General features: G+C 40.0%; 1 protein-coding gene across 5 annotated transcripts in view; it reads left to right on the forward strand.

The window, feature by feature from the left end:
- PARD3B (par-3 family cell polarity regulator beta) overlaps positions 1-24037 on the forward strand; it is a 433237-nt gene that overhangs the window by 154937 nt on the left and 254263 nt on the right. For all 5 annotated transcript variants that reach the window (XM_075430672.1, XM_075430673.1, XM_075430677.1 and 2 more), the window contains exon 4: positions 53-162. In XM_075430672.1, the coding sequence (XP_075286787.1) occupies positions 53-162 (110 nt within the window). The remainder of the gene's footprint in view (positions 1-52; positions 163-24037) is intronic.

Genomic DNA, 24037 nt, shown 5'->3' on the forward strand with positions numbered 1-24037 from the left:
CCTTGTGTTCCTGTAGCGCACTTGAACCATTGCTCTTTATTTTGTGTTTTAGGCACGCCGCTTCTAGTACGAAGGAGCAGTGATCCAGCTTTGGGCCCACCTGCTGACTTCCACCCAAGTGCTTCTCATCCCAGTGACCACAGTCTCAAGCATGTTGTGGCAGTAGGTGTCATGTAACTCACCTTTTTCTTAAGGGCAAAACCTGTTCTTACCTGTTAGCATATAGCAGTTTTATAAGCTAGATACAAATTTGAATCTGAAACAAAGTGCCTCATACTCGTTTATTGTAAAGGAGAGAATTTCCTCTGGACAAAACGGTTATTTTAGATGATACAGTAAGTTAACAGTGGTTCTCTTTTTTTAAAATGAGAGATTTACATAAAGCTCAATGGTGACAGAAGGCACTGGAATATGAACTGAACTTTTAGCAATTGTTTATTTGTTCAGTGTCATATTGTCCATTTTACCATTGCTTAGCAGAAAAAATGTACTTCCTCTTTAATATGCTTTATTGGTCTCGCACCCTTTTTCACTTCCCTTATTTTCTTGTGGCATTTCTGTGTTCCTTTGGCACCCTGCTGCTATCCTGCATGGTGTCTTCTTTCTCTCACTTTTCTGTTTTGCAACCTGACCCTTCCCTTTTGAGGATAAATTTATTTTCAGCATAGTTATTACTAAATATTAGTGCAGAGACACAATTAGTGAGGATGCAGTAACTCTTAATCAGATGTTACTGCAGGCTGTCTTCAACCTTCTGGAAGTGATACTGTCTTGGTCTCACTTGGGCCACGTTTTTTACTTTGCAGTTTTAAGGCCTGAAGCTTTGTGTTTTTGCATGTGAGGAAGGTGTTCCTCTATTAAGTATAAAAAAGATTAAATACTTCAGAATATCTGAATATCAGCTGGGATACAGAAGAGTAGCAAGCAGAATAGAGCCTTTTCATAGCCTTGATGTTTGCCTAGAAAGCTCTGGTGGGTCTGCTTCTGCACTGCTTTGTGCCAAATGAACACTGGGTTAAATCATGGCACAGTGGCACATGCTTTCGTTTGCTTGTGAACTTTGTGCCTTTTCCCCTTTAGCTTCCCTGTACGTTGTTGCAGTTCACTCTCTGTCCCCAGTTGTGTAAACCAATCTATCACTGTTTTGTTTCAAAATAAAGCACACTCGGAAACCCCTAGTCTCTTCCTTGGTGTGAGGGGGTCGTTTCAGCCTAGATCAGCACTAGTTTATAGCAGGATTCCACAGATGGCCATACTGGCACATGAGGGAGCAGGAGAAATGAACTGGTGTTCAGCAACAGATGCTGGAGGTGGGAACCCTTTCAGCTGATGTATTCAAGACCATACTTCCAGTTAAACTCATGTGAATGAGGTAAGTAAATAGAAACTCAGATGACTTGCATATAAATGGTATTTTATGGGTCCCAGTCTTAACTCTGTAATTCTGAACTCTAACACAGGATTTTAGTTGACAGTTCATTGTTTCTCTTTGCATAGCCAAAAGTGTGTATCTAAATATTTAGTGTACATCTTATTTTGCAGTGGCTTGTGTTATTTGCCAAGTAGTGCAATTTTAGAAGTGCTTGTGACTCTCCCAAGTACGTTATGGTGTTACAGGGGGCTGAACTTTGTCAAAGTGCTGTGTCATTCATCAGACATGTTTGGGCTGAGAGGTTTTCCTTGATGTTTGCTGCAAGCACTCACATATTAATGAAATACTGGCTTCGTCTGGTAAATGAAAGTCCAAAGAAGAATTCTGGGTTTACAGTGCAGATCTTACTGTCTTTGCAAAGTTGATGAAGGTGTATGTCAGTATGTAATGCTGACCTCTGGTATTTTATAACCATGAAAGTTGAAAAAAAGTGGAAAAATTGGTGACATTTGTTGCATTCCAGGACAAGTTTTGAATGCTTTATTTTTGACTGTCAAGGAGAGAAAGGTAGGTTTTTGTTGGAGTGGGTTTTTTTTAAAAATAATATTGGAAGTGATAAATGCATTTTATGCCATTATATGAGGACTGCAGTTATATTTGGAGGCTAAAACCTCACCATGCTTTGCTGACTTGCATCAGTACATCCTCTAGGCTTAAAGGAATTCTCTATGCCTAAAATACAAAGCATCCCTCTGTCAACTATAGGGGTAACAGTCAAAGCTGGACAGATAACAGTAGTGGAGAAGGTGCTCAGATTTTTTTAGATGTCATGCAAGACAGGGAAGAAAGGCCCAGAAGGTTGAAAGCTTTTATTGTTAAAGTGAAAATCTCTTACAGCAAAATAAATTACACCAGCTCTCATTTTTGCAACAGTACCATTTCTAAAATTCTCATGGTCCATATACTGAAATATGATTTGGCATAATGTTTTGGGAAGCGTAGAAGGCCTGAATAACATAGGTTACATTAAGTACAGATTGTTTTAAAACACAGGGAAGGATCAATATCTGACAAATGAAAAAACATGGCACAATTGAACACTGCGTTGTGAATATAGCTATGCTCTTTCATGCGAGGGTTAAAGCAGTGTTTAGAGAATTCGTTCTGTATATTGCTGCTGAAAATTTCAGATTAATACTGCATTTCCTTTGCCACAAGCACCTATTTTTTTCACATATAACTACTTCCTTGCAGTCACATGCAAGTTAGACAAAATAGAGCTGTTGGTAGATGAAACGATTTTCAGTGCATGTAGTAAAAATTAAGTCTCTGTATTTATGCCAAAATTATCTTCTCAATCGTTTAGTAATTGAAAGTGACTTCCAGAATTAGCTTAATTGTTTTGACACTTCTGGCATTTTGGTGTTTGGCACATAGGACTGGCACTTTGGTTCTATGCAGAAATCCTCATAGTTACACTATATGCTGTCTGATATGATATGTACAGATACACCAGGATTTGATCAGATTTTTGAGAGACTATTGTTTGAAGACAGTACTGATTTGTCTCTAGGAGAGTGTAGAACAGACGTACAATAAGCAATGCATAAAATAAAACAGCAAATGCAGTAATATAAAAAAAGAAAATTGCTATCCAGTTCAGATAAACTGGATGAACCCGATGAACTATTTGAGCCATTCATGGTATTTATAGATTCTAAGCAGAGCATGTATTTTGTTTTTTAGATGTCTCATTCATTCAAAGAAAGGTTTTTTTCTTTTTTCATGCCATACAAGGATTACCAAAATTATGAAATCTTTTTTGAGTGACCAGGTAGTTTGAGAAGAATTTGAGCTATTCTTTCATATTTTCTCTGACACTTATTTTGTCTTAGCTGTCGTTTTAGCCCCAATTAATAAAATACTTCTAGATCAATCAAAAACTGATAGTGAAGTCCAGCATCTGTTCTCTCAGACTGGAAGTCATTTAACAGATGGTAGAAAATTTGAGTTTCTTTTTTCATCCAGACCTCTCCTTCCTTATCGTGATAGCTACCACTGAAAAAGTTAGCGACTATAATCAGGGAAAAATGGGGATAACAAACATCTGAATTTGTTATTGAAGAAAAAGTGTGTGTTAGTTTGTGAAGGCAACTGTTAAGCTCTTCTGTCTGATTACAGTCACGGACCCATGGCCACGCTTTCAAAAACGGAAACTTCCCTCCTGAGGTCTCCAGAGTGGAACTCAAGGAAACATAGTTAGTTTAATGCACTCCTCTGAAAAATTCAGCGGCCGTAGCTTTGCTACAGCAATAGCCAAGTACTGGTCCAGCTGCTTTTTGGCTGTGAGTGGCCTGACTTCAGAAAGTGGGGTTAGCAGTAGGTATGAAGTCTTCCGCTGGAGATCTCCCTTGGAGTGAGGCCATGCTGTGTGGATCAGACGGTTGAAGCCTTGCGGGAGGAAGCATTCTTTGGCCACTTCATACTTGCTCAGCACTTGTCCCCAGCGCGCTGAGAGGGGCTGCAGTTTCAGGTTCTCTGCGCCAGCTCAGAAGTTCCTAGCTGGACACCTCTACTTAAGCTCCACTCTGATAAGGATGAGATGCAGTGAGGCAGAAAGTCTGAATTGTGGGGTGCTGTTGAATTGGTTTTTTGAACTTCTTGGAAGCAGAATACATTTTACTGCTTTTGCTCAGTCCAGTTCATCCAGGTAGTAATTGTTAAGGTGTAATTAAAACATCTGAACTTTCCTTTCTGGAGCTGTTACTTCTGTTTATCTCTCTTTTTGCCCAGGGACAGACTTCTCTTCTATCTTAAGGCTTGATCTGTCAGTAGTTTTAGATGGAGGATCGTGGTCCTATTATAACCTAATGGGAGCTTTGCATTAATTCTGGTGGGACTAAGGTTTCACCCCCTCTTTAACTTGCTGATTATTATGGGGATGCTATGTTCTGTGTGACTTTCTTTTCTTTTATAGTTGCATGTTTCCTCGTTAAATACTTTGGTTAACTTGGAGTTAATCAATGGGAATGGCTGATTAAATTGCATTTATCCATATTTAAAGATATAATGAGATTCTGGATCAATTGAAGAGCTGCTCCAGTGGCTCAATACAGTTTCAGTTTTTACCTAGATGTGACTTGAAATGGACTGTATTTTATGCATTGTGGACATATAATTTGCAGTTTTGGATAAGGTTCATATGTAATCAGAACATTTTTATTTTTCAAGCCCTTGTTAAAAAGGGTCAAAACCTTCTCTGGTTCTTCTGGCCATTAATTGTGTTTGCAATGTATTAGCCTTCCTGATTAAGTGTCTGTAGATTAGCATAACATGAGCATGTGTAAGGATGCAGCTCCATGATTTTTTCCTTTTACGTACTATTTTATGTACATATGTAAACAAAGATATGCTACGATCGGAGCTTGGCTTTGAGGTAAAGGTTGTCAGTAGTACTCTCAAAACATGTGAGTGTTGTTATAAGAAATAGGCAGAAATGCTACTTCATCTGCTCTGGCTGTTTAAAGCAGGGCAGGGCAGAAACGGTCTTTCATGACACAACGATGGAATAACACTGTAGAGTCTGTAACTTGGGTTGATCCAGCGGATTTCTGCTAAGGCTTGAGCTAAGAGACTGCACTGCTATGAGGGTTGTCTTGTCTGTCTGATTTTAGAAGATGAAACTATTGTCCAGTAGGTTTACTTGCCATGACTAGGTCAGGTAGTTTTAATTTCTGGTCCCTTTGCATGTGTTAGAGTTTCAGTATTAAATTCTCACTTAGTTATATGATTCCAGGAGGTGGGCTGTGAGAAGGAAACCAGATATTGGGAGAAATGCAGTAACTAAGCAGGATCTAGCAGTGCTGGACGGATGGTGCACTTGTAATGCTTAAATCCCATGCTTGTTGACATATAATAATTAGACAACAAATAAAGTAGAGATGGAAATGCATCTTAGGTATTACAGTGTATGTTGCAGGGCAGAGGAAAACTGCTTCCCTGAGGTGGTGTGGTCTCAGACTGTGATTCAGAATAGCAAGGTTTTTAAATTCTGGAAGGCATTTACTTTTTTTCTCGTAAAAGTTTTCCTATTAATAATTTAACTCCTGCTCTTGAAATAGCGCTGTGTGGAACTGAACAGAAGATCTGGGGAGGTTTAAAAGACTTTTCTGTCATTCAGCTGGGGAGTTCCAAACAGTCTGAGTTTTTTAAAAGGGAATTCTGATGTGGGTGAATCCACTTTTAAAGCAACTACTGTGTGTCTGTTTACGCTGTGGAACATATATAGAACACTCCTAATCAGCACAGGAGCTTGTCAGGGTATTGCTTTTGATGTCTGATTAGATGATCATAGGGACATCTGCAGTGATTTAGTTTTGAAGTTGTTGGTGTGAGGCACTGCGGGAACCAGAGCTATGTGGCACTCTTACACCATGAAAAACTGCTGCTCTTAAAGAACCTTTTGTAAATCCAACTATGCAGCTAGCTGAGGGCTGTCAAATTAACAAAAACCATTCCTTCTTGATTCTTTCTGTTGTTTTTCAACCCTGCACTGCTTTTTTTCTTTTCCCCTTCCTTGTACTGTGTGCTGTGGCATTCTGTGTATAAAAGGAATTACTTTGTATTGTAGAGGAAAAACTAAGAAATGTAAATGAAATATTTGTAGTGCTTCAGAATACTGAATTGATCATCTGAAAAAGGACAGAAGGGCCCTGTGGTAATTTCTTCTTTTGAGGGTGCAAAGGTGGGGGGGGGGGGTGGGGCGCTGGCGGGGAAGTCCTCTTTGTGTTCCTTGCACAGCCTACAGTTCCGAAAATGTGTATTGTTTTACCTGTATTGTTTAAGATGAGCAGTGGGTGTAATTTACATATTTTTATTTGAGAAGAATAAGTAGACTTTTTGTGATTTATTTTAATAAGAGCTAATAATGAATGTTCCATGACGTTAATATAGTATATAAATTATCAGTAAAAATGGTACAATCGCTAAAAGAATTTATTCATTGTTAATGTGGTTAATGTGTGGCTTTCTAAAGCCCGTTTCCAGTGAGAGTAGCACAGGCTTTTTATGGACTATTCATGAGAGAAAATGTCTATTATGGAAGTCATCAAAGTTCTGCATCGTTCTGGAACTTGTTGGTTAGGGGACTGGGTTTTGTTTCTTCTTTAAAATAAATCTGGGGCCTTGTCTGTCATTTTGAAGATACCTGATTGTTTATAAACCTTCCTCCTTTGTCTTCCGCCTTGTGTAGTCAGGTAGATGTGATTGCAGGTGATGGAAGATGGAGACTTAAACTCTTTCTTTTTCCCACATGGGCCTATCTTACAAAGAATGTGGAAAAATCATAGGGTGCTGACAAAAAAAAAAAAAAGGAAAAAAGGTCATACTTTCAATGCTGTTGACACATATTCATCTCTATAGCTATATCTTGGGGGTCCTACAAAATACTGTCGTTCCATCTGGAACAGCTTTTAGTAGGCAGCTTATGCAACAGGCTCATGGCACTGAAATTGGAATGAAACATTAGCAAGTTACTTGTGTGTCTGACAGTCAGAAGTGGAAGATGACAGTCGACATGGCTCATGCATATCATTTACTGTCAAGCTCTAGAAACGTTTAGCTACAATAAAATAGGTTCTCAGTCAGTGTCCTACTGAAATGCCTGCTACTAAATAAATAACGTTTTCAATAGACATAGTAATCCAGTGGACAGCTGGAAATAATGACGGAGATCTTTGATAATTACTTAGACCCAAATGTTGCTGTGACATTAGGAAAAAAAGCTTCATTTTGGATTTTTTTAATACGTCGTCTCGCAGTGCACTGATGTATGAGACTCTGCTCTTGTTCTGGTTAACACTTGTGTGTCTCTGAAAGTGAGATCTGTGGCTTTGTTTCTCTTGCGGGATTGACAGTCATTCACACTTAAAGGAGGTGCAATTTTTTTTTTTTTTTTTTTTTTTGGAGAGGCCCCTTAGACACCCATCCCATTGGAGAGACCTGATCTGAGGGTGTGTTCTCCCATGTAGTGGGTGTCTCAGCTAATCTGGATTTACAGGTTTTCAAGTTGTAATAGTAACATAGTGCTCTTTGAAATTTGCATATTCAGGTTTTTTTTATGACAGCAGGTCCTGATTTACTCCGTATCTATGAAGCAATTTCTTACAATGACAACTGGAATGAAGGGCTTCTTTGTGCTGTGCACTTTTGGTATTGCAGGTGTCTGACATGTTGGAGTTGGGAATAATATACTGAGACCACTGTGAATATAGACTAAAATGGTAAGGGTGATTCAGTGACGCTCGGGATTTTGAATGAACATCTCAACTTTGATTTTTGCTAGTAATTGCAATGGTTTTTTCCAGCCTGTAAGTCTGATATGACCTTTTGTCATAACACAGCCAGCAGAGCTTCTCTGAAATCACCTCAAAGAAATAAAACCTAATAAATAAAAAACTTAGTAAAGAAGTAAATCGTCTGTGTAAAAGGAAGTGATTAGACTCTAGAATAGCTGAGTTGATGCAAGAGCAAGTTGTTGTCGCTGTTCCTCTGCACTATGAGGAGCAATAATTACCTGTCTGTGAGCCACCCTGATATTCTGGTCCTGAGCACCCAAACATGGACGTACCTGGGGTCTGTTCTGGCACAGTTGTTCTTATGATGTATTTCAGATCCTGAAGAAGTGTATTTGCCAGTTCAAAGTTTTACACATCCCAAGCAGTATCATAAAAAGGAATAAAAGAGGGGAAACAAAAAATCAAACCAAAAAACCCAAAAAAACCAAACTTTCGCCCCCAAGAGAGATCTTTTAGGAACAGTGGCTCCCTTAAGCTTTTTTGATACTTTTTTTTCTTGACAATCAAGCTGAGTAGTGGCTTGTGCTTTTTTAAAATTATTTTTTTGTTGTTTTTAAAATACTAGTAACAATAAGTTTTGCCTTTAATTCATCTTGTTTTAAGCCTTGGTTTAATCTAAGTTTCAATTAGAACACATGGATTCTCAACCTCCTCTCTGAAATTCAAGTATAACAACTTTATTGTCTGCATCAGTCCCAAGGGATGCTCGTGGTACTATATTTACTGTATTTGAGCTGCCCCATGTAACATGACTGGGCTGAGAGCGTGCCATGGTATCTTAGAGTTACCAGAAGTACTCTCTGTGTTGGTGTTCACGCTGTGGTTGGTTTAGCAGCTGGCTTAGTGTGACATGAACTTGGACCCTAAATAAAAGAGCTGCTGTGTTTCTTGTAGATGCTTACTCCAATGACCTAATAGTGGTGCATCTGAGATGATTATGCTTTTAGCACTTGTGGAGATGAGTTGGCCACCTCCTTTTCCTTGCTTCTGCTTTTTTGGAATTATCGAGTACAATCAATGTCATGGTGTATCTGTCAGCTTTACAGAAGCAAAAGGAAACCCCTTCTTTTCAGTTGGCCTTATGTCAGTCTAAGAAATATGGTGAAGGCTCCTCAAATCTGTAGTTCGCTTCTACCCCCACACCTCCCTTTCTTTAATTATCTACATAAATCTTTCTGTCCTTCAAGCAGCAGAATGGAAATCAAACAGAAATATATTGTTTGGGGGTGAAGCAAGTTCTGCAAGCACTACTGAGCAAGGGCTGGTTATTCTTCTTCACCTCATCTTTTGACACTGTCAGCAAGAGCCCAAATGAATTCTGTTTCTGATGCAGAGGAGACACATTCCAAGGGGAATTTTATAGAAGACTTCTGTGAGAAGTTGAAAGCATTTTAAAAGGAGGAGAGGCTAGGGAACAAAAAAACCCACAGATTAAATGGATTTTAAGTCACAAAAAAGAAAAAATTCTATTTATCAGCAGGAAGAAAGATATCCCTTCAGTTTGGTTTCAAAGGACGTAGCCAAAGTATGGATGTTTCATCTTAAAAACAAATAAATAAACCAAGTCTATGAAATGCTGCAGTTCTTAGTGACAGATCTGTTTGTTTCTCAGAAGTTCGTGTAGTGATATTCTCTTTAGCCAAAGAATGAATGTCTTAACCATATCTTTGGTTTCACAGAACATAGGAACATTTTCCTCAGATCTGCGAGACATCCGCCATAGCCACGTAGACGTCAGATGTTTCTGTGTGCTTCTGCAAAGACGTGGTTTTTCTTAATTAGTGGTATTGGTGAAAATTCTGTGGCACGAAGACCAGCTACAAGATCAGCGTGGCTAACATACGCTGCACAGATAAATGTATCCACATTCCTTCGTGCGTGGTATGTGCTGCCTTGGATGGTCTCAGATTTCCATTTGAGAGAGTGAATTCAGTAATGTATATCTGAGGGAATATCAGATATCTTTCTATAAAAGATATCCTGAAAATATTGATGACTGAAGTGGTCTGCTGTGTAGTGGTAAGAACAGCTACAGTCAGAAAGTTTTGCTCCATGTGGAAAAAATGCAAAAGACTATATTAAGCTTATATTAAAGTCCTCCTTGAGTTCCTGCCAGGGAGGCTCAGAGTAGCAGAGAGAGTCAGAATGGGCTAGAAAAGTTTTTACACAATATTTTTGTTATTTAGAAATTACTCTGTAAACTTTTAGATAGCAGAATTAACTCTTGGGGTAAAAGAAGCCAGTTCCACTTCAGTCTTGAGGCCATTCTGTCCATCCTTGATTCGCTGTGGTTAAGCACGGGAGAATGCTCCATCCTGTCATGCGGAAGTGAAGAAAGGAAACTGTCTGGATCGCTGTTTGCAGATAGGTCTAAGCATTGCTAGCCAGGATGCTTTGAGTGTTATGGTCAAATTGATAGTCTAATTAGTATACGGTAGAGAATCTCTGGCATATGTGCTTCTCTTTAAAGCACCTCAGAACATAATAAGAAATTCTCAACAGTAGAAATACTTTTAGATTCGGGATTATTGTGTTAATAACAAAGCTATCCTTGGGTTTACAAACACTGAACCAAATGATTGCTTAATGCCCAGCTGTGATTTTCTGCCTTTTTACCTTTCAATGTCGAGTTTGTGTGTAGTTGTCATTTTCAAGTGGCTGTTTTGACAGGCACGTTGATGATGCTATTGTGTTAATGTCATCAATCATACAAACACCGATATTACCAGGTAAAGTTAGTTCGTTAGAACCAGATGCATGTGCTCGTAAATAATTTTTTTTTTAAAGTATGGCACTATGCCAAGATTATAATACTTTGGGAAATGAATCTGCTGCCACTTATATGTATTAATAATACTATACAAGTGTAGAAAACATCAAATTATTGATGTTAGTTCTGTTAAAATTACTTTTATATAGTGTCTGATGACAGTTACCTATTAAGCACAGGTCTAATTTGCAGATCTAGGTTTGTAATGATTTATTTTTTGTTAAGAAGAGTGAATATTTAGAATTCATTACACATTATTATATATTCACATGATTATGATGATGACTACTACAGAGATACTTCTTTTTTTATTTAATTAATGAGACTACTTCACATCTAGCTTTCTGTTCCACTGCTGCTAGGATTTCATTCTGTAACAACAAAACATGAACATGCACGTTGAGGGCTGGTTGGCAACTGTTTAGTTTGCACTGCAAAAATAAAATGTGAAAATACTCTTTGATTTGATGTGTGCAATTGATAACCTGTTTATTTTGCTTTTTAAGTAGTTGAAGTAATCAGTCTAGGCTTTTGATAGATGTGTATTAAGTAAAATGGTAGAAGTTAAAGTTAGAAGTCGAGCTCATAGCATCCACCAGCTCTTAAGGGGAAAAAAAAAAATTTTTTTTCAAGGAGAAGACAGAAAAATGTCTCTGCTTTGAGCCTACCGGAACCTCTCTTCAGTGGGAAATGTGACTTTGGAAAGCAATAGAAAGTAACACTGCCCACTTACTGGCCCATATAGCATATACGTTCGTGTGGTGCCCTTGGCTAACGGTGTATGTGTAGAGAGCCCGGACTGCATCTCACATACATTGTTGTGAAAAGGAACTAGATAAATACGCTGCATTTCGCAGATGATGAAAGGATACCCGTGCAAAGAAGTCTGAGAATACAACTCACTAGAGTGTAAAATCTATTTTCCAGCTACGCTGAAGTTTGCAGAGGGCTCAGCTACCCAGGCCCCTACCCCTGGCCTGTGCTGGCACTGCTGGGATCAGACCCGCAGCCCTCACTAAACCTCCCTCTCGACAGGACCGCATGTAGCATGGGGCTTGTCCTCCTGTGAGATTTGGGCTGTTGGGAACTGGGAGCCGGTTCGCAGGCTGTGGAGCCCTCCCGGGCCCTGGGCTGTGTCCCCGGGCACAGGCAGGCCTCGGTGGGGCCTGGCGTTACCAGCATCGGGCTGGCCCTGCCGCCAGCTCCGTGCCGTGATGGTTGCCTCGGCTCCTGCGCTCTGGGCCTGTGGCTCTCCCAGCGGGGCGGCTGCCTGCCTTCCTGCCTGGCCAGCAGCGGGCTGCGGGCGGGGAAGTCTTCTGCAGGCTCAGCTTTGTTCTGTGCTGGGTTTTATTTGCGTTTGGACGTAAGGCAGCTTCAGGTCAAGTCAGCGCTAGCCAACAGGATTGTGGGGGCTCGTGTTGGGAATTCTCGCTTGCTTTTGGAGGCAGACTTGGCTGTACGCTGCAGCCGGGGAACAGGAGGCTCCTGATGAGGAAGAAAAATTGTGTCAGGAGTGTTCAGCCTCCAGTCTGATACGTTTTTCCTACTGCGAATAGCACTTCTGGGTTCATTATGGCTTGCTCTCATAAGTCGTTGTTTCTGTCTCAAGGCTGTTCTGCTTTCCAATGTAAAGCAGATTGATGCTGGCACTTTTTTTCTATTTTAATTTTGCGAAGTTGTCACAGTGAAACTGTGCCTCGTATTGGAAGTGCTTTGAAGTGGAGAGATAAATAGAGAGCCAAAATAAAATTAAAAAGGAGCACAAACAACATTTCATCTTGGTTTGTCTTTTTTAAAAATAAGCTGAATGGATACAGTACCCTTGTGCCACCGTAGTAAGTCTGCAAACATTAGCCAATCAATCTAAATTGAGTTAGTGTATATCCAGTAAGCAGAAACAGGTGAAAATTAGGTTATCTGTGCCCAACTCTTTCTATTTGCTATGAACAGTGAGATATAAACTAGTTTTTAGACCTGATTAGTTTTGTTTGTTTTCAGAGAGGAGCAGAGGCAGAACATGTGCTATATCTGCCATAGTTATTAAACCAAGAAACTATATAAGCTCACTAGCTCAGTTGTGACATTTGCAGATAAAGGTAGAAAGCCCTGCTATAAATAAATCTGAAGTGAATCCAGAAGGAAAAACAGCAGTGATCCTTGGTACATTTCAGTTTCATCTCTATGAGAAACAAAACCCCCAAGAATTTTCTGTCCTTTCGCTAACAAAAAAAGCAGAAGTCATTGTCTCTGCTGGTGCCAGAAATGCCAGCCGATTTATAATCTGAAGTATGGTATATAGCATCAGGTTTTTTTGTTTGTAGACTCCAAAAATTTTCCAGTGAGGCCAGTAAGCTAGATCTTCACAGTTACTTTTTATGAAGTTCTAAAAGTAGTCAAGGAATTTAGAGGTCTGTTGACCACAGACTGAAGCCATTGTCTGCAGCAGTAAAATACAAATTACCAGTGGCAAATATGGTCTTGCTGTTGCAGTTCTTGGGTGCACAGTTACTGTTAACCTTTGATTTAAAGGGGAATGACGAGTCTTTGTTCCTAGACCAGCTTTGAAAACATGTAACGTCTGACAGCTTTCACACCCCTGTAGAAACCTTTTATACACATTTATGCACCTCTTCTTACTGGTGAGAAGCAACAATTGCACAGAAAAGCATGATTTCTTTGAAGTGCAAAGGTGAGGTCCTTTTCTGAGATCACAGTTTACCTATGCAGTAGTGGCTTGTATTCCCCTTTTCCAGCAGAAAGTTGATTGCCATTTGCTTTTTCCTGTACCAAGAAGTATTGCCACCAATGCAGAATCTAAAGACCCAGGAGACCCAGCTGTGGGCTTCCAGTCCTATTATTAATCCAGCTTGAAACAAACTACTTGCTCCTAGAACCCAGCATTTATTTTCAAGCCAGTACCTCACCTATGTCTTGAATTCTGTTGCAGGACCCTTCACATCAAGCCAAATGCAGAACTGGAAATCCAGTGTTGTCCTTTTCACTAGTCTGAACCAGCTCATGAGCAGTAGTCTTGATGTACTGGTATCTTAAAACTTCTATGCCTCTTTAGCCTCGATGAAAGAGGATCAAAGGATTGGTTTTTTTTGACAGAGGTTCTCTGTCACTTGTGTACCAGAGAATTATTTTTAAAAATAAAAGTTAATGAGTTCACAGACTATTAACAACTTCTGCCCTCTCTTTAAGCTGATTGAGAACCTGACAAGAATCATGGCCCAGTGGCGTTTGCCAGAGCTGACAGCCTTTGCCTTTTCACTAGAGGGCGGCTCTGTCGGAAGGGTGTTTTGCTGTTAGGTTTTCTGGCATTTAGCATCATCGGTGATCAAATGTGCCTGTTCTGCCTTCAAGAGGGTTGTGAGGATGAAGTGTAGAGGTTCTTTCCGTCAGACTGAACTTCAAACTCTGCTGCTGTTTCTGTGTCATTTCTCACTGCAGAGGTATTTGTCCTGTGACTTTTAAGTTGAGCTGTTATTGTTGGGGCCCATTTGGGTTGCCTGAGACTATCAGATGTCCAGATAGCCATAACAACAGAAATAATACTTGCTTTCATATGGTAAACAGTTCCTTTTTGATTGTTACACAGATGTAAGGTGGTTCAGGCTTAAGGGAAAAAAAAAAAACCAATTGTTCAAACTTTATTTCAGTTTGCATTCATCTCCCTGGATCCTTGCATTTGTGCTTTCCAGACTTGATGGTGCTTGTAGCTGTTGGAAGTGGATGCAGCCATGGGAATTCTTGCAAAAAGGAGACAAACAAATTTTCAGTCCAGGTCAATTGTAACTGTCCCTGAAGGTGTTCTCGATGCGTTCCTGTTTAACTTCCAGTGAAAGTTTGCTAACTAAACTTGTCGCTGTTAGAATGTATAACCGTTTAAACAGGAAAGGGTTATTTTCTGGGAGAGGACATAGCAGATAGAAAGCCTCATCTCTGTTTCTATTAGAACCTGGACTCCTTTTGTGCTCGCAACACACTGCTGTAGGCAGTTCATGCTTGAGGGAAATGAACTGTTCAGACTGGTTTTTGAGTTGGAGTTTAGCTCCCCAGGCCTCTGTATTTATGATCTCCAGGGCTGATCGCTCTGTTACCGTTGTGTAGGAGTGACTGTGTATTGGGGAAGCTCTGAGCAGCTTAAAATGCAGCAGTATATCGGTTTAGCGACACAGATCAGTATTATCCCATTATTCCACTGTTTTGTTTCATGTATCTAGTACTCCCTATTAAAATACTAAGCCCAGTTCACCATGCTTTTTTGTTGAAATTGAAAGCCCTGCATGAGATTACGCACAGATACTTGAAATAATGCCATTCCCTCCATGATCCTCTTTTCTGCTGGAAGCTACTTTTGTCTAGGATGTATTGCTTGTGCCTGCAGGATGTACCATGTTTCAGGGATCCTAGACTATTAAGCTTATTCTCAGAAGAAAGCAGTGAATGCTTCCTTTGGTTGCTTTTGATTTTCGTAAAGTTCATCTCTGAATGAGACACTTTTCTTTAGGAAGTCTACCTTGTTCTTTCCTTCACAAAGTAACTCATTGAAGCTATTTCTTTCTACCTTTTCTTTCTAGAAGAAAAAAGAATGTCTTTACTTTTGAGTACTGAGAACACATTACAGTGATGTGGAGCTATTAAATATGCAGATTAGTAGTACTCAATATAAGAAAGGTGTGAGCAAAGTCTAGCAGCTTGCAGTGCTTTGGATTTTTATAATGCAATTGTAAAGACTTCAGTAAAAGCTTTGTTGTTCTATGTGATAGCATAAAACACTGTACAAAATATTTTATTAATTTCCTTTTCTATGTAATAAGTTTCAGTGAACCTGGCATAGGTAATCTTGTTTTCTTAGAGTCAGACAAAGAAACGAAACCCTACAAAAACCAAGCCCCTCCCTTACCCCCAATGTGCTGCTGGTCTTCCAGCATTTCTGGTTGTGGAGTATTTCTAATTATAAGCAGACCTCGATAATTCATGTTGGGTTTATTCATAAGTAATAATATTTGAAATATTTAAGTGGTAAATAAAATTGCACTGTGCTTTGTATCTAAGCGTATTGTACTGAAGTTTTGGAGCTTAAATAATTCACATGCATAAAAACGTTGTTAACTTACTGTTCAGGTCACTCAAATTTTGTCACCACATTTCTTAAAATCAAGGAAATTATAAATTAAGGAAATACTAGTGTTGAAATCAATCTCACTTCACGTGCCTTAGCTTAGGAGCCATAAAGTACTCGGATGTACTGAGCCTTGTCACTCCTTCGGGCATCTGTCATGTTCCTCGCTTTCTGTCACAAGCACAGTCTTAACCGACCTCATCCCTCTCTTGTGGCCATGAAAAAAAAGACACAATTGTAAAACTGAGGAAATCTGAGGAAGGTGGTTTGCAGTTTGGGAGAGGTGAATTGCTGGAGAGATGTATGCTACATCTCAGGGGAGAGGTTTGGATGTTCCTGTAACTTGCACAAAGTTGATGGTTTTTTTCTTTTTTCTTTTTTCTTTTTTTTTATTACAGGCTACTTTTGCTTTACATGTAAAAGAGATCAGTTAGCCACGTTATTTCCAAGAGCACCTTCACTGTGTTGTCTCTGGGTCAGCTCGTAAAACAGTTTTTCACTACAGTCTGCTTCACCACCTTCTGTTTTGTACCATTGCGACAAGCTGACTCAAATAGGTAACAAAGAGCAAACAGCTCAGTCCAAGGCAGTGATGGAGTACCATGCTAATTGGATACTTTCATTTAGTGCACCGTAAGAAAATGGCAATCTTGGAGATAGCAGCGCAGCTGAAACTAGAGGTTTGTAAAGCAAAGCTTTCAGTTTTCCAGTCTTGCTGAACACGATCAAGCATCCTAGTATTGAAGGAGTGTGTAAATTTTAAGTTTCTTGCCCTAAAAAGAAGAAAGAAAACTTTTCCTTTTGTATCTGGTCAAAATGTTTCTAAAAATCTTCAGAATTGGATAGAGTACGGAAACAAAAGCTGCGTAGCTGCAAACATGAGCAACATCCTTGTGTCTCACTGGGTTTATTATTGTGTTACTTTGTAACATGTGGGAGTGCTCTGATGTGATTTGTTTTGGTTTCGGTCTAACTGTGAAAGGAAGTAGTAGTTAGGTATTGAGTTGACACCTACTAAGAGTAGTTTGGAACTTGATTTGCTTTGCTGTTTGGTGCCATACTTCTGGTTTCTGATGAACCGGAAACAAGGGAGCTGTTTTGTCCAGGCGTGTAGTTTCTCTGCGTATCTGAAACATGCTTGAGCATCGTCTGTGGAGAGGTTGGGGCACGATGCAGCTACCTAAAGGCATGCAGGGAGATAGATTAGATATTTCCTTCCACTTTGTGGCAAGCACTTATATACTAAACATGCCACTGGGATATTTTATTTCTAGGAAATCATTGATATAAGTGAGTGTTTTATTTTGGAACAGGAATGAACAAAAATTGGGAATTTCTGCTGGAAGGCCTTTCTGTTACCGACACTTCTCATGGTACACTTCTATCCTATTTTTCTCAAACACAGAGAAACAGACATTGAATTGAAACAGGCATGTTTGTCCAGGAACACATGCAAGAACTAGGAGAAATGATAATTCATGCTGTTTTCTGTCTTTTGGAGAATTACTCATTTGTTCCTGTCACCTCTTGTGCCCACCTAAGTAACAGCAATGTGTTCTGTGACCTCTGTTCTTGCAATTAAAGATGCTGCTATTAGTCAACAACTATAGCGCAGTGAAGCCCGCCAGTAACCTTAAAAAAGCAATTTGTGTCAATAAATGTAACTTTATAGTGTGAAATCGGAAGTTACCTGTGTGATTTTCTTTGCTTATTTCTTTTAAGTGATTAAAAAAAATAAAAATCATGGTGGTGAGAGTTCTGACTGTATAAGATTGTCCCCCTCGGTCTGATGGGTGGGTAAAGCCATGCTCGTTATAATATCCTGAGCTTAATTCATCTATATGGCTTTATTATTGCTGTTGTATTTTATTCCCAATGATTATGCTGATACATCTTTGCTTAAGATATTTTGTTTACCTCGCTTTCTTTCATCCATGTGATAAATCCTGTTTTCTTCTACTCCAATTTTTAGTGCTGTCAAATTATTTACTAACCAGTGCTGTTATTTCAAGATGTAGTTAATAATTAACATGAAACCAGATCATTTTATGAAAGGTTATTTTCTGATGACTTTTAAAAATCCTAGGAGAGATTGAAAATACCATTATGACGCATAAGGATTTGTTGGAAATAACAATATAGTCTCAGGTGATCTGTCGCTAGTTCAAATTGCCTGATAGGTTTAAGATGAGCCAGTGATGGTAATGTCTTGGCTCACAGGAGTCAACTCATATTTATTAATAATATCCACTCATAAATTCAGGGTAACACTCAGCCTGTAATTTCAGATCCTAAAATAAGGTTTTGTGTACAGTTGCACTGAATTAATTTCTATTGAGAATTGGGATCAAGATCAAGGGCTTTATGTAGGGCAGTGTGTTTTCTTGCATTTGGATGCAGGCAACTCTCAGTTCCTTGAAGAGATTCAGAAAACATTTTAACTCTTACTTGTTTGATGCTGTCTAGGTTAAGACATTCTCATGGTCTCTTAGAAACATCTGCGAGACTGATGGCCAGTTTTTCCTCTGACAAGTTCATTCTCAGAGTTATGTTTAAAATATGCCAACAGAGAGATTTAGAGGCATCTCTAGTCTGGGGTTTACCTATCATCTAGAGGCCTGTCAAGACCGATTTGTGTTGGGGTTTTTTTTTTTTTTTAGACCATCATGATGGCTCCCTGGACACAGTGTTGGAGAGGTTTTGTTGAGAATGAAGGTTGCCAGTTTGGTTCGGAGAATGCTCAGAGCCAAGGAGAGAGTAGGGTTTCCAAGAAGTAATTCCTTCCTGTGCAGAGATATGTTGTGAGACTTCCATAGTATGTTTGTGACTAGATAAGATTTTAGAAGAACTTCACTTGCAACTCTCTAAAATATATGATTATATACGCACATGCACACACACATTTCTACATAAGGGTGTATATAAAAAAATATGTTGAGAATTTAACATCTATTAAAAGTATGGAGAAAATGGTTAAATATTAGACCACTACAGGATGATGCTCAGACTGTTACTAATAAACCACTTAGACTGAAGCAAGCTGATAAGTCTTTCATTAACTCGATGCCTGAATCTTCTGAAACATAAATAGATTTGCAGCCCACAAAGTTAAGGGGGAATACTTCACTCCCAGCAGGAATGAAAGTGCCTTTACTCTAAACAGGCAATGTAACTTTTAGTACCTTGTATTCAAGGGCTGCATTCCAAGCTGAGGAAGCTCTGCGCTAATCACAAACTGTGGATCTCTGGCGCCCTGTGAAAGCGTCTTGGGAAAACACTGGATGAGTGGGTCTCTGAGAGCATTAAAGTCCTTGTCATGCTATAGATTGGGTCTCTCATGGGACATGACTGGCTGGGTAGATGAAGGAAGAGCCGTGGATGTTGTCTACCTAGACTTCAGCAAGGCTTTCGACACAGTCTCCCATAATATCCTCCTAGGGAAGCTCAGGAAGTATGGGCTGGATGAGTGGTCGGTGGGGTGGATTGAGAACTGGCTGAATGGCAGAGCTCAGAGGGCTGTCGTCAAGCGGCGCTGAGTCTAGTTGGAGGCTGGTAACTAGTGGTGTCCCCCAGGGGTCAGTGCTAGGCCCAGCCTTGTTTAACTTCATCAGTGACCTGGATGAAGAGTTAGAGTGCACCCTCAGCAAGTTTGCTGATGACACCAAACTGGGAGGTGTGGTAGATACACCGGCAGGCTGTGCTGCCATTCAGCGTGACCTGGACAGGCCGGAAGGTTGGGCAGAGAGGAACCTGATGAGGTTCAACAAAGGCAAATACAGGGTCCTGCACCTGGGGAGGAACAACCCCATGCACCAGTACAGGCTTGGGGCGGACCTGCTGGAGAGCAGCTCTGTGGAGAGGGACCTGGGTGTCCTGGTGGACAACAGGTTGACCATGAGCCAGCAGTGTGCCCTGGCTGCCAAGAAAGCCAATGGCATCCTGGGGTGCATTAGGAGGAGTGTGGCCAGCAGGTCAAGGGAGGTTCTCCTGCCCCTCTACTCTGCCCTAGTGAGGCCTCATCTGGAGTACTCTGTCCAGTTCTGGGCTCCCCAGTTCAAGAAAGATGAGGACCTACTGGAGAGAGTCCAGTGGAGAGCTATGAGGATGGTGAGGGGACCAGAACATGTCTCCTATGAGGAGAGGCTGAGGGAGCTGGGCATGTTTAGCCTGAAGAAGAGAAGGCTGCGAGGGGACCTAATATATGCTTATAAATATCTGAAAGGTGGGTGTCAGGAGGATGGGGCCAGGCTCTTTTCAGTAGTGCCCAGCGACAGGACAAGGGGCAATGGGCACAAACTGAAGCACAGGAAGTTCCCTCTGAACATGAGGAAGAACTTCTTCACCCTGAGGGTGATGGAGCACTGGGACAGGCTGCCCAGGGAGGCTGTGGAGTCTCCTTCTCTGGAGATGTTCAAGACCCGCCTGGACAAGGTCCTCTGCAGCCTGCTGTAGGTGATCCTGCTTTGGCAGGTGGGTTGGACTAGATGACTCACAGAGGTCCCTTCCAGCCCCTACCATTCTGTGATTCTGTGACCCGGATCTTTGATTTATGTGAAGATTTTTGATTTCATGGAGTAGGTTAGGAATGTTTTCTACCTTAGCCTTTTAGCAGAGCACCCCTCCTGTAACGTTTTACATACTTGTTTAGTCTTTATCCTTTCAAACAGAGGGCAGCAGAAGCTGTATTTCATAACCTCGCGACTGCACTATATTTTCAGGAAAGTAATTCTTGTCTCATCTCTTGCTATCCATATGCATTACTGGGTAGTCTTGTGTGTGCCAGTGTTAGGCAGAAGAGGAGGTCTTTGGCTATTGCATTTGTGCATAAAGGGGATCATATATTGAAACATGAGGCATGCCTGGGAGTTGGGTATGCATGTTCTTTAGTTGCTGATGTCAGTTCAGCGTTCAACCTTTGACAAGGGCAAGCAGTGAAGGATGTGCACCTTGGACACCTGGAGAAAAACCTTCTAAGTTTCTTTGTATGCTTCTGTTTATTTCACAGAGTGGTCTCTGGTGTTTAATTAGAAAAGCAGGCTGGGTTTTATAATGTTCTTCTGTTTAACATGGCTTGGTTGTTAATATTTCTGTGACACCTTTTGTTGACTGTTTATACTGTTGGCCACTGTATTGTGCAGACTGGCCTGTGTGTGCTGTGCTTTAGGAAATGATGTAGCTGTTCTGCAAGAATTCAAAGCTAAAATATTAATCTGACTGCACCATCTTTCTTGTCCTCTCTTGCCTGTACGCATCCCTCAGACTCCAGCATTACTTGCACAAATGGAGTCACATTCTAATTGTTGTCTGTCTAGTTTTGCAGTGAGAATGTTCTAAATATTCATAATGTTGCATATATAGCATGCTGGGTGGCTGTGTATTATTACAGATCCTGGGCTTTAAGCACACTGTCATCCATTGTTCAGTAAAAACAATTACATTGCCCTGTCTTTCATCTCTTCTCTAATGAATCCGTGCTAATTGATTAATCAGTGCTGTTGCTTTACGGTGATAATCCCGTATGAGGAATAGTAACATAACTAGCAATTACTAATGTATGTTGTACACTGAGGAAAACATAATGTAATACACTGTAAATGGCAAACCCGGGTCAGGAGGAACAGAGCGGTGCCTCGACCAGGCTTGGCGTTCCACGGCACAGCTCTGTCTGTGTGCTGGTTCTAGCTGGCCTTTGGATGCAAGTGTGATCCACTGGTATTACTGGTGCAAGCAGTATCTCAGGCTACCATGACTTAGTGGTGTGTTACAAAAAGGCGTGTCTGAGATGACATGGGCAATGTGATCAGCTATATCTTTTTCAATGTTTCAGCTGGTGTTGGGTACTGAAGTGACGGTTGTCTTGACTTAAATATGGCTGTGACAGGGACTTCTTAAGCGAGGTAAAGAGCATTCTTATACTACTGCAGCATCTTACTGAGGTTACTGTTTGATTTCCAAAGCAAGGAGTTGAGATTTCTGATCTAAGACAAAGCTTAATGTTGGCTCTCGCGGGTTGTGAGCAGTGTTTAGCTGGCTGATGGGTGGTAACAATTTGGTTTTCCTTACTGTTGATTCCTGTTGACCAACCTATCTTGTTTAAGGCATCACATTAATATGCTCCATTAAGAAAGATAGTTAGCAGCAAAATATCAAATACAGTCTTAATGAAATCCCTGTTTAACCTTGCAAATGGACGTGGTTTTAAAACTTTGAAAACCATTGCTTTTCACTCCCACTGTCATTGGTAGTGGTGGTTGAAGATCCACCTAATTTTCATTTGGGTGAAAAAGACAGCTAAATTCAAGAAAGAATTTATTGTAAGGAATAAAGATGCAAGGCTGAAATATAATTTGTATGTTCAGCCTTTAGATAATACTCATTCTTTAGAAGCCTTTCAGATAGTATTGAGGGCATATTGGTGTAGCAAATACAGAAAGTTTTGATTCGGTAGTGCAATTGCATTTGTAAAGCTTGCTATCTCTTTTCTGTATTGTGCATTAGTGGGTTTTCTGTGTTTTGGCTGTTCAGAATTAGTAGTTTTGTGTGGTGTGAGCAAAATCCCAGTTCTATTTCTGAGGGAAAAGGTGATGTGACATCATACATAAGACTGTCTAGATAAGATTTAGATGTTCACTAAGTAATACTTTCATGACAAAATTATCCTGATGTAATGTACAATGGTTTCAGATATATTGTGTTTGCTAATAAAATGATTGCAACTGGTTCCTCTTTGCACAAATAAGAAAGGAGTCAAAATGTAGATTTGTAGTTTGCAAATCTCTTATAAAGAGTTCTGTCAGTTAAAGATCTTGGGAGACTTAAAGTGAGTCAAACTAGGGAAGATAATGCTGGTGCTTTCTTGGTCTGAAAAAATTTGGTGGATTTTCTTGTAGAAATATTACTTTCTTTCCTATTTTTGCAGTATTAATTGCCCAATGGTAATTTCCAACTAAGAGAAAGGGGTTAGTGTGGATTTACAGAGCTAATGATAGTGTACTTTTAAAATTATGCTTGTTGCTGTGCGAGTGTTTACAGATAATTTATATAGTTACTCAAATGTCCAAAGGTTGTGCACTTTTTTTGAACACAGATTTTTGTTTCCGAGTGGGTGATACAGAAGAAATCTCAAGTTTTAGCTTGGAAACACCTACTTCTTTAATGCCTTGCATTGCTGATAGCAGTAAATGTTCTTTGTAAATAAAAGACCACACGTGAGTTTCTAGATAGTAAATTTAGCAATAGTCCTTTAATTAAAACACTAAAAGATAAATAAAATGTTAATATCCTAACAGAATCTCAGGGTTTGTCTGCGTGATCTCTGACACCTAGGAACAAGAGTTGCCATGTTTCAGGTCAGCCAGAATCATTTTAAGAGCTCTTAGCACGGATGAACTCAAATTAATAATCTTGCTGAGATGCAGATAATACTGGCACACTGGCCTCCTCATACTGCTTTGTAATGTCTAGTTGACTTGCAGTACAGGCAGAGAGCTCATGTATGTCTTCAGAAGACTATGCACACACATTCAGAAACAGGAGAAGGTATTTAAGGCAGTAATGTTCCCTACCTAATTTTGCTGCTACTTTCTCCTGTTAATATCGTTTTCATCAGAAAGAGAGCTATACATAGACTTTTAACTCTTTCTGCAGGTATTGGTAAACTAATTTTTAATCTGATACTGGACAGACCCTGGTGTTTTCTGATTGTAGACAATAGATTCATTTTCTAAAATTCTGTACACCCTATAGAATTCTAATGTGTTTTCCATCATGAAAACCCCTCTAGAAGCATTCAGTAGCATATGTATGTTTGAATGCCTGCCTGATCAAGAGTAGGCAATTAAAATCAGCATGATAAGTGGGGGAGAGGGCTCATAAATGTATCCTCTGTTTTAGAGGTGCCAGTGGTCGTATGGCTGCCTGGTTACTCTATCCTTTCAGTAATTATTCCAATATTGACAGCTCCTAAAAGTTGCAAACATGTACCTTATTACTTCTGTTTCCAGTATTTTTTTGGTTGGTGTTGGTGTGTGTTTTGGGGTGTTTTTTTTCCCCCCTACTGAAACATTTCCTTTTACTTCATGGATTGGTTCTTGGCCAGTAGAAGTGTTAAATCCAAACATTTATCAATATGCTATCAATGCTTTTAAAAACAGCTTTCTAGTGCTTTGGAAGAGACATTGCTCACACCTTACCCTGGAAATTCTTAAAATATTGGGCTTAACTCCAGAGTTTTATGTGCAGGAAAGCTACTTCTGGAGACTCTTAACTGAGGCAATCTTTCCATTTTTCTTTTCCTCTGGGCTCTTCACAAAGGGAAGTACTTAGGCACTCAAGCTGCACCTCTTCCTTCCCTTCATCCATGCAAAATGACTGCCAAGAGAAGTGTGAACTCCAGTACTGTTACAACTAGT

Source organism: Opisthocomus hoazin, chromosome 9, assembly GCF_030867145.1.
Source record: "Opisthocomus hoazin isolate bOpiHoa1 chromosome 9, bOpiHoa1.hap1, whole genome shotgun sequence".
In the NCBI taxonomy this organism is placed as follows: Eukaryota; Metazoa; Chordata; class Aves; order Opisthocomiformes; family Opisthocomidae; genus Opisthocomus; species Opisthocomus hoazin.